This window comes from Canis lupus, chromosome 19 (assembly GCF_048164855.1).
Source record: "Canis lupus baileyi chromosome 19, mCanLup2.hap1, whole genome shotgun sequence".
Classification (NCBI taxonomy): Eukaryota; Metazoa; Chordata; class Mammalia; order Carnivora; family Canidae; genus Canis; species Canis lupus.
In genome coordinates this window covers 47,915,308-47,932,192 of record NC_132856.1, presented here as the reverse complement: position 1 = coordinate 47,932,192, position 16,885 = coordinate 47,915,308, and the positions used below count along the sequence as shown (strand labels likewise).

General features: G+C 54.5%; 2 protein-coding genes across 4 annotated transcripts in view; both read left to right on the top strand.

Moving 5' to 3' along the window:
* Positions 1-514: 514 nt before the first annotated feature.
* On the top strand, positions 515-6,073 carry FAM32A (family with sequence similarity 32 member A). Of its 2 annotated transcripts, XM_072786897.1 has the most exons (5): positions 515-668; positions 789-930; positions 4,494-4,547; positions 4,851-4,933; positions 5,449-6,073. In XM_072786897.1, exons 1-4 carry the CDS (start codon positions 595-597, stop codon positions 4,917-4,919), a joined length of 339 nt encoding a protein of 112 aa, XP_072642998.1. In that variant the 5' UTR covers positions 515-594; the 3' UTR covers positions 4,920-4,933; positions 5,449-6,073. The 2 variants fall into 2 exon arrangements, with proteins under 2 accessions (XP_072642998.1, XP_072642997.1); XM_072786896.1 differs by lacking the exon at positions 5,449-6,073 and having other exon boundaries at positions 4,851-5,108.
* Positions 6,074-8,159: 2,086 nt separating this feature from the next.
* AP1M1 (adaptor related protein complex 1 subunit mu 1) overlaps positions 8,160-16,885 on the top strand; it is a 28,598-nt gene continuing 19,872 nt past the window's right edge. Inside the window, exons 1-3 of one of the 2 annotated variants that reach the window (XM_072786895.1) lie at positions 8,160-8,350; positions 13,813-13,969; positions 15,946-16,013. In XM_072786895.1, the coding sequence (XP_072642996.1) occupies positions 8,309-8,350; positions 13,813-13,969; positions 15,946-16,013 (267 nt within the window). In that variant the 5' untranslated portion in view covers positions 8,160-8,308. The remainder of the gene's footprint in view (positions 8,351-13,812; positions 13,970-15,945; positions 16,014-16,885) is intronic. The other variant, XM_072786894.1, reaches the window with a different exon arrangement.

Here is a 16,885-nt window from a genome sequence, read left to right as displayed (position 1 = left end):
TACAAAAAAAAAAAAAAAAACTCTGAAACAAACAAAAAAACCCAACTCTCAAAATACAGCAGTAAAATAGAACATAACATCCAAGTGCACACAAAATACGCAAGAGAACACTGTGTTTTAGGAAATGGGGATTTCCGTTGCACATGGGACTCCTGATTTCAGCTCAGGTCCTGGGATGGAGGCCCAAAGTGGGCTGCATGCAAAGCGAGGAGTGCCCTTGAGATTCTGCGTCTCCCTCTGCCCCTTCCGCTACTAGAGTGCACTCCCTCTTTCAAATAAATAAATACATCTTTAAAAAAGAAGGAGAAGAAAGAAAGAAATGGGAGAACTTTCAAAACAGCTTTGCAGACCCAGGTGGCTCAAGCCCAGAGAAACCGGAAGTGCCTGTCAAAGCCGGAAGTGTGGCAGGAGACCGGATGCAAAGGATGAGGTCCAATCACACTCCACAACCGGAAAGTGTGGCGCCAGATGCCAAGAGCGCAGGCGCAACCCCTAGCTCAACCAATCAAGACGAAGTGAGGCGGGCATTCGGATGCAAATAGGGCACTCAAACCGGAAGTGTGGCAGTTTACTTACGGAAAAGCAAGAGGGATCATGGCGGCCTACGAGCAGGTTCAGAAGGGGCCCCTGAAACTAAAAGGCGTTGCAGAGCTCGGTGTGACCAAGCGGTGAGTCCCCGAGAGCACAGCAAAACCTTGTCTTCTGCCCCCTTAAGCCTCATCTAGAGTCCTCGAGCTCTTGCCCCCCTGATCCGCCCTCACCTCCTCTCCCCGCTTCTCCCCTCCCAGGAAGAAGAAAAAGAAGGACAAAGACAAGGCGAAACTCTTGGAAGCGATGGGAACGAGCAAAAAGAACGAGGAGGAGAAGCGGCGAGGCCTGGACAAGCGAACCCCTGCCCAGGCGGCCTTCGAGAAGATGCAGGAGAAGCGGGTAAGGCGGGTGGGGAAGCTGGGGATGCCCCGCGCAGCAGGTCTGGGTCTCCGGAGGTGGATGGAGAGGCAGAGCCGGTGGACTCGAACTTGGGGTCAGACCCGGGCCTCTCGGAGCGGTAGTGAGCGGTCAGTGAGACCTTAACTCTGAGTCCGCGGTTGGCGGAGCTCCGAGGACAGGAAGCGCCCCGCCAGAGTGGATGGCAGAGGAGAAAGCTAGAACTGGCGTTGAAAGGCCAGACCCGGGGACCGGTTTTGGATTCCAGCGCAGTTTCTCATTTGCCCGGTGACACAGGGCTAATGACTCATCTTCTTCCTGCCTCAACTTACCTATCTGTAGGGGTCAGGAGAGTGCTTTCTCCTAAAAGGGATGGGAACTTCAGATGAAGTCATGCAGATACAGCACTTGGTACTCGGTCTGGCATAAAATCAGTGCTCAGTTGATGTTAGCTGTTGATACTAAATGGTCATGCTTCCGGCTATAAGTTTTCACAAAGTCTGTTTCCATGATGACTTTGGCAGGCTCATATAGGTTGTATTTGTACCTTACATCCACTCCCGAGAAGATTTTTGGCAGTGTTTGAAGACATTGCTGTTTATTAAAACTTCAGGGTGTGTTGATTGGGGGTAGTGCTACTGGTATCTAGTGGGATAGGGCCAGGGATACTGCTTAGCATCCTACAGTAATGAAGACAGCACCCCCTTCCTCCCCCACACACACACCCATAGCAAAAATGATCTGGCCCAAAATGTCAGGTGTCCAGGCTGAAAAACCCTAACCCTCGTCTGGGTGATTTGGTCCAGTAACATCAGGAAGGGTTGACTCATCACTCTCAGGCTTAATTGAGTCATTAAAAAAGAAAAGAAAAAGGTGAGATTCACTGGCTTTGACAAGACAGAGGGTTCTATTCTGTCTCTACCGTTTCTTGGTGGTGGTGTAACGGGCAGGTTGGTTAACCTCCCACATCTCATTTTCTTTGACTGTAAAGTGGGGCTGAAGTCCTTACCTAAGAGGTTTGTGGAGAGGATCTAACAAGTGAGTGCACTTAAGTTCCTTCCCTGAGGTTATAGTCCCTGGCTGGGCTGGGATGTTACTCCTAGAGTGGGAGTGGGGGAGAGTAACCAGCAGCTCAGAATAGGACAGTAATAGTGGAAGCAATGGAAGATACCAGCTTTGGGATTGATTTTGCAGCAAGAACAGCAGGATTAGTTGATGGATTGGGTGTGGGCCAGGAAATGAGGAATGACCAAGATTTTTGGTGGCAAGTGACGAGTAAATGAAGGTGCTGTTTAATGCAATAGGAAGGACAGCAGGTAAAGCAGGTTTCTAAAGCAGGGCATCAAGACCTTGGTTTTAGAGAACACTTGAATGTTCAAATGGCTGTTAGAAATTCAAATGGAGAATTCTTGTGGACACCTTGATACCTGAATCTGCAATTTGGAGGAGGGGTCTGGCCTCTCTTGCAAATATCCCAGAATTTCTGTGGGACTGGATGAGATCCTCTGGGGAGGCACAGTGACAGAGATGAGGCCTAGGATCTGAAATTGCAAAGGTTCATGGGAAGGAGAAAAACTGAGTGTGTGTCCTTAGGAGCCGAGTGGAGAAAGTGTTTTAAGGAGGAAGTGATGACCAGTGTCATGCTATCAAGAGGTCTTATGAGCCCCAAGAGCTCTTAGTTGGCATTTGGGATGAGGAGGAAGAGAGGCTGATTAGAGGGGATCCAAGGGAAGGTGGGGAAAGGCAGAAGTAGAGACAAGATGCAGAAAGATGCAGGGCTGATGCAGGGCTGTCTTGGGGGCAGCCCTGGTGGCGCAGTGGTTTAGCGCCGCCTTTGGCCCAGGGTGTGATCCTGGAGACCTGGGATCGAGTCCCATGTCAGGCTGTATGCATGGAGCCTGCTTCTCCTTCTCCCTCTGCCTCTCTCTGTCTCTGTCTCTCATGAATAAATAAATAAGTAATCTTTAAAAAAAAAAAGAACTCTTGGGAGATCTACCAAGAGGAATAGACAAATGAACCTGTAGCTGGCATTGAGAACTGGAAGTAATGCTGTGGGTTTTGTTTGAACCAGGAGAGAGATGCCAGAAAGTATGGGCAAAGGTAGGTGGGATTGGGAAATTCGGATTCCCTTGTGGAAGGATGTTTAAGCACAGTGAGTGCAAAGGCTGGACAGCTCTTAGAAGAAGGGCCCGTGGGGCAGGGCCCCAGCCTGAAGGGTTAGGGCTTGGCATCTCCAACCGCATCACCCACTGTGCACAGTGGTCCTCATTTTCTCTGTCTGTGAAGGAGGGGTGGCGACAGTACCCAAGACACCCTGGGAACTTGGTGCATAGAAGGCGGAGAGGGAAGGCAGAGCCTTACCGAGGGCCTGGCATTGGTGGCAGCTAGTCAAGTCAGTGTGGCCTCTTGTAAGGAGGCACAGGTCTCAGGCTCACAGCAGCAGGAAGAGGCAGGGATGGGAGCCGGCTGGATGCAGAGGAAAATGAGGCAGAAAATGAGATGAGGGACAGGGAGGAACAGCTAGGTGGTGGCTGACAGGGTCATCTCATGCTTCTGTAGATTGACTCGGCTCAGCTGGATAGTTCTTTTCCTTCCCTCACTTGGAATCTGTGCAGTCAGGTGGCAGCTCAGGTTGGACGACCAACTGGGCTGGAACATCTAAGATAGCTTCACCATCACATGTCTAGATGCCTTGTCGTTCCTCCCGTGGCCTCTCTCCCCATGTATGGTATGGTCCTCAGACTTCCTGCATGGTGGCTGGCTTCCCAAGAACACAAAGCCAAAGGCTGCTGGGTCTTAGGGCTTCAGCCCAGCACAGGCACTGCATTCTGTTAAGTAAGCTGAGTCACGGGGCCAGCCCGGAGTCATTATGGAAGAGAACTGCACTAGGGCACGAATACCAGGCAGCATGGGTCGTGGGGGGACCACCAAAGTCAGCCATAGTCACCTCGTCAGTAAATGTAGAGCCAGGTGTAGCCCCAGGTTTGTCTGGCTCTGCGTCCCATGCTCTTAACTCTCACTAGCTACCATCGGGTGTTGGGCATGAGGAGTAAGGCAGGTCGTGGTGGTGTAGGATACATATTCTACAGTCATACTTACCAAAGTGATCTGGATCTTGTAGCCCTCATGGCATGCGTCACCAGCACCTACTCCCTTGAGCTCCTACCATCTGTTCAGCCCTTCACCTTCCTCATTTTTCATCCTTCTTCAGACCCCATCTGAAACTTTATTTTCTGCAAAATGGGAATGCAGTCAATTGCCCAGGGGTGTAGAAAGCACACATAAAGCTCCCAGCAGAGTCGACTCAAGTCAGCGCTAGTACATTTCTTGCCACTCTGACCGAAAGGCAGCCCACCTGGATTCCTGGTGGGATATGTTGTGGTTGCATGTCCCTGTCGGACCAGTCTGAGTAGAATTAAGGGAGGGGAAAGATATATACCCTGAGACCTCCAGCCGTTCTAAGTGTGAGAGCTAAGCTAAGTTGGTGGGGGCATCCATCTTCCACCCCATATTGCCTGGGCTGGATCAAGTGTGTGAACTCACCTCCATTTCTCTCCTATCTTCAGCAAATGGAAAGGATCCTAAAGAAAGCATCTAAAACCCACAAGCAGAGAGTGGAGGTAAGTCACATGCCCATGCAGAAGACCAGGCTATGTAGGGTCCGAGTTGGGCCCAGAGGCTAGGAGCCTGGCAGAGGGAGCCATTGGAGTGTTGGGGTCAGCGGGATGGGGGTACTCAATAGAAGCAACGCCTCCCCTCTGAATCATTTAAGGATGAGCCCAGGGTTCAAAGGTGGGTGGCTTTGGGAGGAGGGGGCTCATTGAGGAGAGGCAGGATAGTGGAGAAGTGGGGGTGGGCAGCACCACACAACCCTTGTGCCCTGTCTGAGGCAGTGCTGATGTGGTTTTTCTTGGCTTCCCCAGGACTTCAACAGACACTTGGACACCCTTACGGAGCATTATGACATTCCCAAAGTCAGCTGGACGAAGTAGCCTCCTCACCCAGGGTATGCAGTGGCATCGAGGGGAATTGGAAGGCAAAGTTAAGGTTCTGTTTGGTGCCTTTGGTATTTTCTAGAAACATTCTTTTACACACACCCTTGCGTTTTCTGCTGAGACAGATGCTTTCCAAAGCAGTGTGCCCTCTTGCTGGAACTTGATTAAAGTAAGACTGTTCTTTTACTCCATTTCAGTTTGTTGGTAGCATAGAAGGTAAACTTTTTTAGTTTGGACTGGAAATTTTGTACAGGTTTATTTAGAGATTAAGGTTATTTCTGTGTCACATACAGAAAAGCATCTTTACCCCCAAGTTGCATCTCATTCTGACAGTCATCCAGCTAGCTGTCTTTACCGGGATGAAACGGACCCCAGAGGATAAGGAGTTAATGCCAGCATGGACTCCAGAGGATAAGGAGCTAATGCCAGCACAGCCTGAGCTTACAGACCCCACGGGGCCTGCGGGGCCTGTGTGAGCTGTCCTCCCAAGCACCCTTTAGCTTGGGGCTTATTCTCTTCCTTCCAGAGCCTAGGGAAGCCACTTAAACCTTCATGGCCTTCAGAATGCCTCCTCAGCCACCTGGTGTGTGAGACAATGCAGCCTGGGAAGCAGAAGAATCGCCAAATGCAAGGATATAGTACATACCTTGTCCCTGTCTGAGCAGCCTGTAGCCGGCACGCAGTCTCCCCCCAGGGTCCCCATTCCAGACATGTCTAGAGGGTATCGCCGTGGCAGACTTCGTTAATCAAGCACAGCATCCCTTTGTAATGGACCCAGACACAGCCTGCCTCACTACCCTCAACCCTCGGCTCTAAGCAGTCCCCACGTTTATTCAGAGTTGGCAGAGAACATGTAGCCTGCTTGGTGTTTCTGGCCTAAGGACACCTCAGGGGTGACAGGACCTGGGCAGAGCCCCAGCACCAAGAGTACAGTCAAAGGGGATGACGGAGGTCCTGGTGCTGGAGAGCCCTGATCTCTGAGGACCTGTGTTATACCTGCGTGATGAGGATCAAACCATATATACTACTGGGAGGAAGACTGTTGACCTAGGTAATGGCAGAGTAGTAAAGTCAAAAGAGAAAAACCAAGTGTTGGGTTTGGGGCTGTCACGTATGAACAAAATAAAGCAAAAAATAATTATTAAATAGAAGTTTGAGTGTCTTAATTATATGCTATTTGATTACCACTAGAAATGCTGCTTTTGGGGATTATTGCACATGTAGAATGTGCATACTGCAAAGTGACTGTTCACCCTCAACTTGGAAAGAATTAGGTGACCTGTTTTTCCACCTGTGGCTTGCAGCCCATCCGAGAGGTAATGTACTCTCATTAATGGTGGTTCTTTAGGCAGGTTCCCCCACTGTCTAGCAGAAAGGCTAGACACTTGGCGGCCTTTTCCATCCATGAGCCAGCAGCCGGGTTTGTGAGCTTGGTGGGATGCTGTGAAAAGCCATTGTCCGTATGCTGGAAGATAGATCTTCCACCTCCCTGCCTACCCAGTCTAAAGCTGAATGACTTAAAACAGCAGGATTTCTCTTCTGTGGGTTAACTGCTAGGCTGGATGGTTCTAGGCCGTGTGGAGTAGTTCACTTGTGTGTTGACTTGCCTGGGGCCAGAAGGTCCTCCTTCAGAACCTCTGTGTAGCCTATCCCCTTGGCCAACACAAGTCACATTGCCAAACCCCATCAGGGAGAGAACTCCACGGGCAAGAACACCAGGAGACGTGGTTGAATGGAGGCCATCACTTAGTCTACCACAGTGTTTCTCAGACTCTTGTGGATGTTAGACCCTGTTGGGAGCATTAAGAATGAACTGATGCTGCCTGGGGTGGGGTTCAGTCATTGAGATTTTTAAAAGCTCCTCAGAGGACCCCAATAGGCAGCAAAGCCTGAGAAACCCTGGTCTACCACAGCAGGTCTGGTCTTTTCTGAGATGCTGCAGAGGTCAAATCTGGCTTACACATTAAGTGTAAACGCCAAGGATGACATTCAGATGTGATTTGAATTCCCCACACACACACATGGGAAAAGGAGGATACGAGTCATTTTGTGTAAACGGTTTACCGCGATGGTGCTTTTGGTGCTTGGGAGTCTTCCTCCCTCCAAAAGACTTTTGTCCAATTTGTACTCCTAGCCCTGCCCCCCTCAGTACTGATTTTAAACATCTAAATATTGCCTAGAGCAAGCCTGAAAGGAAATGCTCCATAATGAGAGGGGTCACCTCTCCAGGGTGGTTTTTCTTTTTGTCTTAGGCTTTTTGGCATTTCCTTAGTTTTCAGTGAGGTGTATAATTTTGTAATTTTCAAAAGACCTGTTTTCCTACAACATTGAAATAATTTGGGCAAACCATGAGGCTAGGCATAAGAGAGTGCAGTACAAGACATTGTCAAAACTCTCCCAGATGTTTCGTGGAGCCCAGTAGTCTTCAAATATTCCCGTTTTCTCCTCTGGATTTTCTTGCACTTCATCTCTATCCAAAGCAGAGTGTGTATATAATCAAAAGCCATATTTCAAAACCCCAAAGGAGGTAGGAGGGGAAGGTTAAAAGTCGGAGGCAGGCAGCCTGAGTAAATGGGACTGATGCTGCAGGGTTGGGGTCCCCAGAGCATTGTGCTGGTTCCCTGGGACAACGTGGAGGCATTTCCCACAGCCCGAGTATTCATAAAAGCAATGAGATACTCCGCTGCTTCAGCAGGGGACACAGTTGGCATCACCCACTGCAGTCACTACAGAAAGAAGTGCTTTTCTCTAGGATTCGGTGGGGCGTGGTTTTCAGGTCATTCCAGGCAATCAACAGGCACTGACGAGGGTTGACACTGACAGGTGACAGGTAGTGACTGTCGATAAGGCCCGACTGCCATTCAGGGTTGGGCTTTTCTCCGAGTGACCGCCACCTTCCCCTTCCCCCGTAAGGCGTTGTCACAACTGGTAACTATATTTGTTCCTAGAGTCCCCCACCGGACTCTGAGTGTCATGGGGCTGCGCCCAAGGTGAGTTCCACAACCGGTGCGTCACCTCCCTGGGACCCCGGAGGCGGGGCAGGGTTTCCAGCGGGCCTGGCAGCCAGCGAGTGCGCCGCTTCGGTCGGCCCCGCCCGGCTCCGCTCGGCCAAGCTCGGCCCCGCCCCTCTGGGCCTTACTTCCGGGACGCTTGACGCCGGAGCGGGAAATAAGGTCACATCGGGCGTATCGCGCCTGCGCGCACTCCGCCTCGCGCCTGCGCCTTTCCGGCAGCCCCTCCCCGACCGGACATAACGGTCCGCGCGCGGCTCCCCGGACCGGAAGTGGAGGCGAACTGTCGCGGGGCGCGCCCGGCCTTGCTCAACGCCCGGCAGTCCCCGCCGTCGCCGCCGCCCTCGGCAGCTGCCGAGGCTTCCCGCAGCCGTCATGTCCGCCAGCGCCGTCTACGTGCTGGACCTAAAGGGCAAGGTACATATGGCTCCCCACCCTTCCCGTTGCCAGGCAACCGGTGGGGCCTCGCCCCCTGGGGGGACCCACCCTGTTGCTAGGTAACTGGCCAATGGGACCCACCCTAGTCTTAGGCAAAGAGGCTGCTGGGCCTCACCTGAGGGCCCCACCCTGTTGCTAAGTAACAAGGCGGGGGCTTCGATCCGCGAGCCGCGCCCTGTCGCCAGGTAACACAGCTGCATGACCCCCTCCCCCCTCCACTGTGCGCCGGGTGCTCCCGCCTCGTAGGGGCATCGGGAAACCCGAGGCGGCGGCAGGGACGGGCCGCAGCCGTCCGGGAAGCCAGGACTGGCGCTCAGGGGCTGTGCGACCCTTGGCCGGAGGTGGCGAGGCGTGTCGGGGACAGCGCGCCCTCGGGCCAGCCCCGCCCTCTTTACCCGGCGATTTCATCTTGGCAGTCCCGGCTAGAATTTCTTAACGTTTGGTGTGACACTGAGTTACAGGGTTAAGTGAAGTGGGTGGTGGGAGGGCCATTTTACAGAGGGGGAAGCTGAGGCACAGGCAGGCAACCTGCCCAAGGTCACCCCAGCCATAGAATGGCGGGTCTAGGAGTCAGCTGATATTTGGGGAGCACCTACTAAGTGCTGCACGGGGTGCTTAGTCTTGGGCCACCTTTGGTGAGCAAAATTGGGAGTCGTCGTGGAGCTCGCAGCCTGGTGAGAGAAAGGGACACTGATCTCAGAAAGCACAAATCAATGTCAGTTGCCCTACTAGAGCAGTGAGGTTGTAATAGGAGACTATGCCTGGACCGGGGGTCAGGGAGGGCTTCCGGGAGGCAGTGACAGATCTGAAGGAAGAGTTGCACACGACTAGGACCCAGGTGCCTTTCCCAGGGGACTCTGGGAAAACTTCTTAAAGGAGGGGCTCTCAGAGCCTTTCCAAGTGGGCTGCTGCCTTTCCCCGAGTCCGTCCTGGCTAGAAGGCAAGTGAGTATTGGCCTCTTGATCTGGGAGTCACAGGAACGGCAGCAACAACGCTAACAAGTCCTGCACAGATCCCTGGGAGAGAGGTGGACGTTGGGCCTCGCGGAGCAGGCAGGAGTTAGCTCAGAAGCAGTGGGGAGTGAAGACGTGAAGTGGCTATCCCTTCCTGCCCCCACTCCCAGGGTACCCCACCCTAGCACTTTCCGAGAGTTCCTTGAGTGGGTCGCCTGCTCTGGATGCCACCCAAAGTCAACAGCTAGTGAGGCCCAGTGCTGGGCTCCCTTTCCCAGCCCTCAGGCAAGGGAAGACACAGGGCACCCCAGGGGCTGAGTGTGTGCAGCATTCCAGAGTGCCTGGAGCTCCTGTTCTTCCTTCCACCCTGGCCACCGTGTCCGCAGAGTTCCCAAAGGCTGCCTTATCTCAATCTCTCATTCCTTGAGCAAACATTTCATGAGCACCTTGCATGCACCAAGCCCAGTGCTGACTACCTCACTGTGACTGTGCAGGTAGGGCTGAGTTCAAAACCCATCTCTGCTGCTTAGTTGTGTGACCTCAGGCAAGTACCTTTTCCTCTCTGAGCCTTGTTTTCCTCACTGCTCGCACAGGCTGGTTATGGTGTTATTGGACAAACTCTCTGAGCGAACGTTTGAGACAGGCTAGCACCTCGCATGGCCCACGGTCCTTGTTAACCCCATTGAGGACCTCAAGGTCTAGTAGGGGAGACACATGGAAGCTGGCAGATCCAAATGATCAGATCTAGGTAGATTGCAGGGGCATGGACACAGCCCCAGGTAATACAGTTGCCAGCCTCAGTTTTGGCTGCAGATGAAAAGCAGTTACAGAAGTCTTCCTGGAGGAGGGAGTTTGCCAGAGCTGGGAGCAGACCAGGTATTAGGTGGGCCAGGAGGCATCGCAGTTGGCCCGAGGGATCAGAGCAGCCTGCTGGGGCTGGCAGGTGAAAACCTGGGTAATGCTGGAGCCTAGAGGGTGACACCAGGAGGGCCATGGGTGGTTGAGAATGTCCCCATGGGTATGAGAAACAGAGAGGACCAGTGTGATCCTGGAAAGGAGGAGATTGTAGCCTGGGAGGAGCATGAGCAGACCTGCCTTTTGGGAAGCTCCCAGGGCAGCCATGGGCTTGCCTCTCATCCCCAGCAACCATCGTGCTATTTATTACTCCATTCCCCATGGACCTCAGGTTTTGAAAGGACCTTTTGTGCAGACTATATTTAATAAAAGGTAAGGTAGTAGCACAGTAAGAAATTCATGACCACAAGCCAGCCAGCCAGTGCCTTGGATCACCAAGGAAACCAGCATGGCCATGTTGAGCTGCTACAAAGCCCTCCACCGACACTTTGCCCTTATCTTTCTTGTTTCTCTGCAGCTTCTGACACCACTGCCACACTCCTCAGTGGGCTTCCATTGGCCTCCTGAGGCACTGCTCTCTCTCGTTTGCCCCTTTCTGTCACCGTCTCCTGGCCCCTCCCCTGGGATGTTGGCTCCTCTGGCTTAGGCCTATGGGTCCCACCCTCACTGTCCCTCTCCTTGGGTGGGTTTTGATTCAAGTCAGTGTGCAGGGAACTCAAGTTTGTACCGTAGTCCACAGTACTCACCTGGAGATCCATTGTTCTCAGGGACATCTCGGAGGTCCCACAGCTGCCACAAATCTGGCATTTCCCAAAATGAACTCGCTGCCGCCCCAGGCCTGCTCTCCTCATCTCAGTGAATGACGCCACTGTCCACGTGCCTGCCCTCATTGGAGACCTGGGTATTATCCTGGCCTTTTTCTCCTCACCACCACGTTCACTCCACAAACATTCCCTGAGCACCCCCTGGAGTCAGGCTCTGTTGTGGATGCTGGGACATAGCCCTCAACAAGTTGGAAGTGGTCCCTGTTCTTTGAGTGTTCGACTCTGGTAGGGGGAACAGACCATAAAAGAAGATAGAGATTATAGTGAACCAGTGTTGTGGGCAGTGAAGGACAAGTGGAGTTGGGGTATGATCTCTCTGGCAGGGCAAGCAAGGAAGACTTTTTGGAGGAGGTGCCATCTGAGGTGAGGCATGAGAAGTTAGAAGAGGCCAAGGCATTCTGGGCAGAGGGAACTGCAAGTACAAAGGCCTGGAGGCAGGAGTAGGTGTGGATGGCTCAGAGTGGCTAGGGGACCAGGATGGCTGAAATGGAATGACCTGGGGGTGGAACAGTGGGAGGGGGGGTGGGGGTGGGGCGAGATGAATGGAGAGGCATTGGCAGGGCCATGAAGAACCAGTTTGTCCTGGGGTTCAACTTGTAGTTTGTTTTCAGACACTTTCAGCAGGGAGAACCTTCTGTTGAAGGAGACCCCTCTTGCTTTTTGTGGGAAAGGAACTGTGGGGATCAAGAGCAACCATAGGGGCAGCGGTTTGTCACCGCCGCCGCGTTGCCTGCCTTCCTTCAATCTGTCCTGTCCCCTGCCTTTGTCTTCTCATCTGGGACCTGCAGCCCAAGCTCTAAGGCTGTCCTCACTCTACCTAACCAGTACCCCCAGGTCCCCCCATGGGCTGTGCCTCTCACTACCCTGTGGCTTCAGCCACCCTGGTCCCTCTGCTTCTATCTTTCCTCCCCCTCTGGCCTCAGTTGGAAGGTCACACCCTTGGGAGGTTCTCAGTTCCTCCTAAGCAAGTGTCACAATGCAGGCACCCTGTTGGGCCACCTGTGTCCCCAGGCCCAGCCTGGTGTATGGTAGAGGGGCACATGCCTGCTCTTTGGATGCGCGGGCCTCTCTGCAGCCCTGGTGATGAAGGCGAGCAAAATAAGTTATTCGTTCCTTTGAGCACTCTGGGGACCTTGGGGCTCCCTGCCAACAGCTGTCCCCCCCCCCCCCCCGATTGTGTACCTGGGGAAGAAGATGGGCCTTGCGAAGCCCAGGAAAGCAACATTTAGTGAGCAGAAGGGACCATGTAGGGGGTAAGAACAGGTTAGAATCCAGGCTCGCCTCTGCTGGCTGTGTGACCTCAAGCAGGTGGTGCCAGGTTTCTGGGCGTCACTGTGTATCTCTGTCAAAGAGAGAACGTGTACCATGTTCCGCTTCGTGGTATATATCCCCGGCAAGGAGCATATGAGAGGGTGCACGGGAGTTCCTCAGCCCGGGCCTGGTCCACATGCGCATGAGCTCACACCCACTGGGTGCTGGGTCCCTAAGAGGCCTTCTGGACCTCAGCAGGAAGAGGGCACAGACAACGAAAGAGAAACCAGGAAAGAGATTCTCGTCTGGACTCTCTCTGATTCTCTCTCTGTCCTGGCTTTACACAACAAAAGTGGTGTATTTTGTGGAACTATGAGCTCTAAGGCCGGTGCTGCCCAGCGCGCCTGCTCAGCAGGGCCCCTGTCAGCACGACACTGTCCTGCAGCCCCATCGTCCCAGGGGCTCTAGGCAGCGGCTCCAGACAGAGCCTGGCGCAGCCTTGGGCCCCCCTCGTCCCCTCACGGAGGGGTAGCGCAGGTGGACCAGACTACCTTTCTTTGATGAGTTCAGTCACCGTGCAAACCCGGGAAACTCCATCACCCCCTGGGGCTTCCTCACGCCCCTCGTGTCCAGCCCGTCCCCAGGCAGCCATTACGTGTTTTCTCTCACCGCCTGCGAGGATTTAAAGTAAGTGGGATCCCGTGGGACGGGATACGCCGTCTGTTGTCTGGCCCCTCACCTGAGAGCCCCCCGTGCTGCCGCCGCGTCAATAGTCATTCTCATGGCTGAGGGGCCTCCGGGCTGTAGATGGACGCAGCTCTTGTTCCCGTTCACCTGTTGAAGGACATTGGCCCTCTCTCCGCCTGGATCTATTTACAATAAAGCTGCAGTGGACATGTGCCTACTTGTCTTCACAAGGACGTACGGTTTCGTTTCTCTTGGGTAAATACCTAAGAGAGGAACAGCTGGGTCTGAAGCTAGGTTTACCGGTGTGAGAGCCTGCCAGACTTTACCAAAGTGCTTATCCCATGTTAAGTCCCCAGGAGTAGTGGACGAAGGTTCCAGATGCTGCATGTCCTAAGCCACGGGTTATGAAAGAGCGAGAAAGAAGAAACAGCAGCTCTATGAGGGGCTTCTCCTCAAGCCACAGGGGAGTTCTGGTGGACGCCAGCACTCAGCAGTATTCCCTGAGTGTGAGTGGGCACCCTGCCTCAGGCAGAAGAGCAGGGTGCGTCAGCATGGGAAAGGCTCTGGGAAGGCTGCAGCGAGAGCCTACAGGTCATCTTCACCTGGCATCTCCCGCTTGACTCAGTCCTGGACCGTTGCCCTGCATCCCCCTCTCCTGCAGAGCACCCGGTTGGCCCCTGTGATGTTCACTTTGGAAACTGCTGTCCTTGAGGAATTCCCTGGGGGATAGAGATCAGGCCTGAGTCTCTGATGTTCAGGGATGTGAATAGGGTTCCTGTGCCGAGGGAGGCTGGCGCTCTCACCCCCCACCCCAGGCACCTGGCTGGGGAACTCGCAATGAAAGCAGTGTTCCTCCCCCACCTCCGCCCAGGTGCTCATCTGCCGGAATTACCGCGGTGACGTGGACATGTCGGAGGTGGAGCACTTCATGCCTATCCTGATGGAGAAGGAGGAGGAAGGGATGCTGTCGCCCATCCTGGCCCACGGGGGTGTCCGCTTCATGTGGATCAAGCACAACAATCTGTATCGTATCCCTTTGCGGGGGAGCCCCCAGGGGCCTTCCATTTGGGCTTGTGCATGTGCAGGCCCAGGGCTGGTTCAGGCACACCCTCCTGGAGCTCCCCGCGGCCTGAGGAGATGAGCAGGGAACAGACAGTAACAAGTGTGATGGGCGCTGGGAGAGGAGAGGGTATGGCAGGGGACCTCAGGTAGTCTGGGGATCCAGGAGGGCTTCTCTGAGAAGGGACACCTGGAGGAGACCTGCAGGAAGACCATGTATCCACTATCCAGAGCAGTGGGCAGACACCAGGAGCCATAGGCCTGGGAAAAGGCTCTGCAAAGGGGAAGTGAGGCTTATTCTGGAAGCCACAGTAGGGGTGGCTAGAGCATCGGGGGAGGGGGAAGGGCAGGCAAGTGGGGTATGGTGGGAATGAGGCCCAAGTGGTCAGCAACACCAAGGGGTCTCATAGGCCGTCACTTTTGACAGGAAGCCTTTGGAGGGTTTCAGGCAGATGGGGTGACATAAAATCAGATTTGCGTTTTCTGAAGGTTCCTGGCTGCTGAGCAGAAGCCAGACTGTAGGGGACAAGAGTTAATGTGGGGAGGGGACGAGGAAGCTGGGGTCATCCCTCGAGCCTTGCGTGCACATTACAATGAGGGAGGTCCTGGCCTGTGACCCTCGTCTGGCCGCCTAAGGTCCAGCCCCTGTAGCCTCTCTTTCTCCTTCCCCTCTCTCCAGAGGGCCTGTGAGGGGCAGCTCTACAGAGTACCGCTGGCAGCCTGTAACCTGGGAGTTGGCTGTCTGTGAAGCCACCCTGGGTCTGGGCGGTGGCTCCCAGGTGTGCAGGTGGTGGTGGTGTGAGCTCAGTAGGAGCCGTCTGACCAGTTTCCAATTGGGTCCCAGTTTCATGCCTGGGCAGCCAGGGAGGAGATGGCAATGGCTCAATCCCTTGGGGTGCTGCTGCATGGCACCCCCTTCCTGCTCCCTAGTTCCGCTGTTGGGTAATAGTTTCCAGCAGGGTACAGCCATGAGAGCTGAAGGTGCCCACTACCCCTCCTTAGAAAGTGCCTGACAGGCATGTGGTCCCAGGCTGGAGGGAGGAAGCCAGCACTGCTTCAACTAGCCCAGCATCCATTTTCTGTGTCTCCACTCTCTGCAGGAAGTGTGGTGGACTGGCCCCTGCCATCCCTTTCACCTGGCTCTCATATCACAGCACTAGGGCCACAAGGCGTGTCATGACCGGGCACATCCAGGGCATAGCACACGGGCCTGCAGTGGAGGAACCAGACTCCCCGGGTGGCTTGAGGCCCTATAAGGAAAGGAACAGGAAGTGTCCAGCACATACTGTCCCCCTGAGGGACCCTCCCCTGTGTGGGAGGGAGAGTCTGTGCCACACTCTTTACACACATCACCTCAGTGAATCCATTGTTGGGCCTCCATCAAATAAGCAAGAAAATGAAGCTTCTATTTAAAAGGTTTGCTTTAGGAGCCAAGGCTTGCAGGAAGCGCGAGAGCCAGTGTTGGCCCTGGCTGCCTCCACTGGAGCCTAGCTTGGGAGCCCTGGACCTCAGGAGAGTCACATAAGCTTTGGGGGAAGGACCAATTGTGGTCCTGCCTTCTGCTCCCAGAATGAGCCACACTGCCTCCCCACCCTGGGCTGTTCACCCCACCTGAGGTGCACCCCCACTGGCACCCCGGACTTTGGCTCTCAGCCCAGATATCCCCTCCTCGGGACAGCCCCTCATCCCCAGCCCCCTGCTGCCTCTTTGTCATTGAGGACTCCCCTGGAGCTGAGACCACATCTGCTAACTACTGTGTCCCAGGCCTGGCTCAGACCATAAGCTCCGTAACCTGCTGAAGGCCAAGTGAATGGCTGGGGCTTGGGGCGAGGGAGGCTCTGAGCCTGGGGTGCAGGTGGGGGTCCTTTCAAGATTGTGCTGCGCATCGGGGTCTGCTAGGCCTGTTCATGCCTCTGAACACTCCTTAACTGTGGCCGCCATGCAGTGGTTGCCACGTCCAAGAAGAATGCATGTGTGTCGCTGGTGTTCTCCTTCCTTTATAAGGTGGTACAGGTGAGTTGAGCCACAGGGGCCTTGGAGGGGTGTCCATAGGCCTGGCTCTGCTGCAGGCCTCCACCCACACTGGCCACCCGAGGGCTACAGCCTCCCTAGGGAGTAGTAGGGCTGGAGCCCCAGCAAATGGGAAAGGGGAGCTCCACCTGCCCCGTGTGTGGGATTTTATGGCCTTAGTTGTTCCTCTACGCTGGTGAGGAGAGGAAAGTGAGCAAGAGGTGGAGCTCATGACAGGTCAGTGCACCCTGACCCCAGAGGGACAGCTGTGCCCTGCAACTGGCTGTGGAAGGGTGGAACATGACCACCTGAGAGTCAGAGTTTAGGGAGGTAGGCTAGCCAGGAGGAGGGCAGAACCAAATTCTGCTCCGAGATGGAGAAGTGGTAAGAGCAGCAGGTGCAAAAGCCCTGGGGCAGGAGTGCATGTGGTATGGTGGGGTTGGGGGACCTCAGGCTGCCCAGTGTGCCCGGGATACTGGGCTGAGGTCAACCAGGTAGGCGGGGCTGGACTAGGGGGTCGGAGGCACACAGGGCCCAGTGAGGAATTCGGATTTCGTTTCCAGCCTGATGGGAGATGGTGGGGGACTTGAAGCAGGAGACTGACGAGACCTGATTAGGGTTGAGGTTGTCTGGCTGGCTGAGAAGTGGAGGAGGAACTTGAGGGCGGCAGGGAGGCCAGTAAGGACATTGCCATAGGCTTCCAGAGGAGAAATGGAAGGGCCTGGCTGGAGCAGGGGCTGTGGGGTTGAAGAAAGTGGAGGATGGGACCCAGGAAGCCTGGCATGGGCCAAGGAGAGCTGTTGTCCCTCAGGTGGTGCCATGTGCAGTTAGCCAGGAGCCACTTGCCTTAAATAAAGGGGAACGGGAGCCAGTCT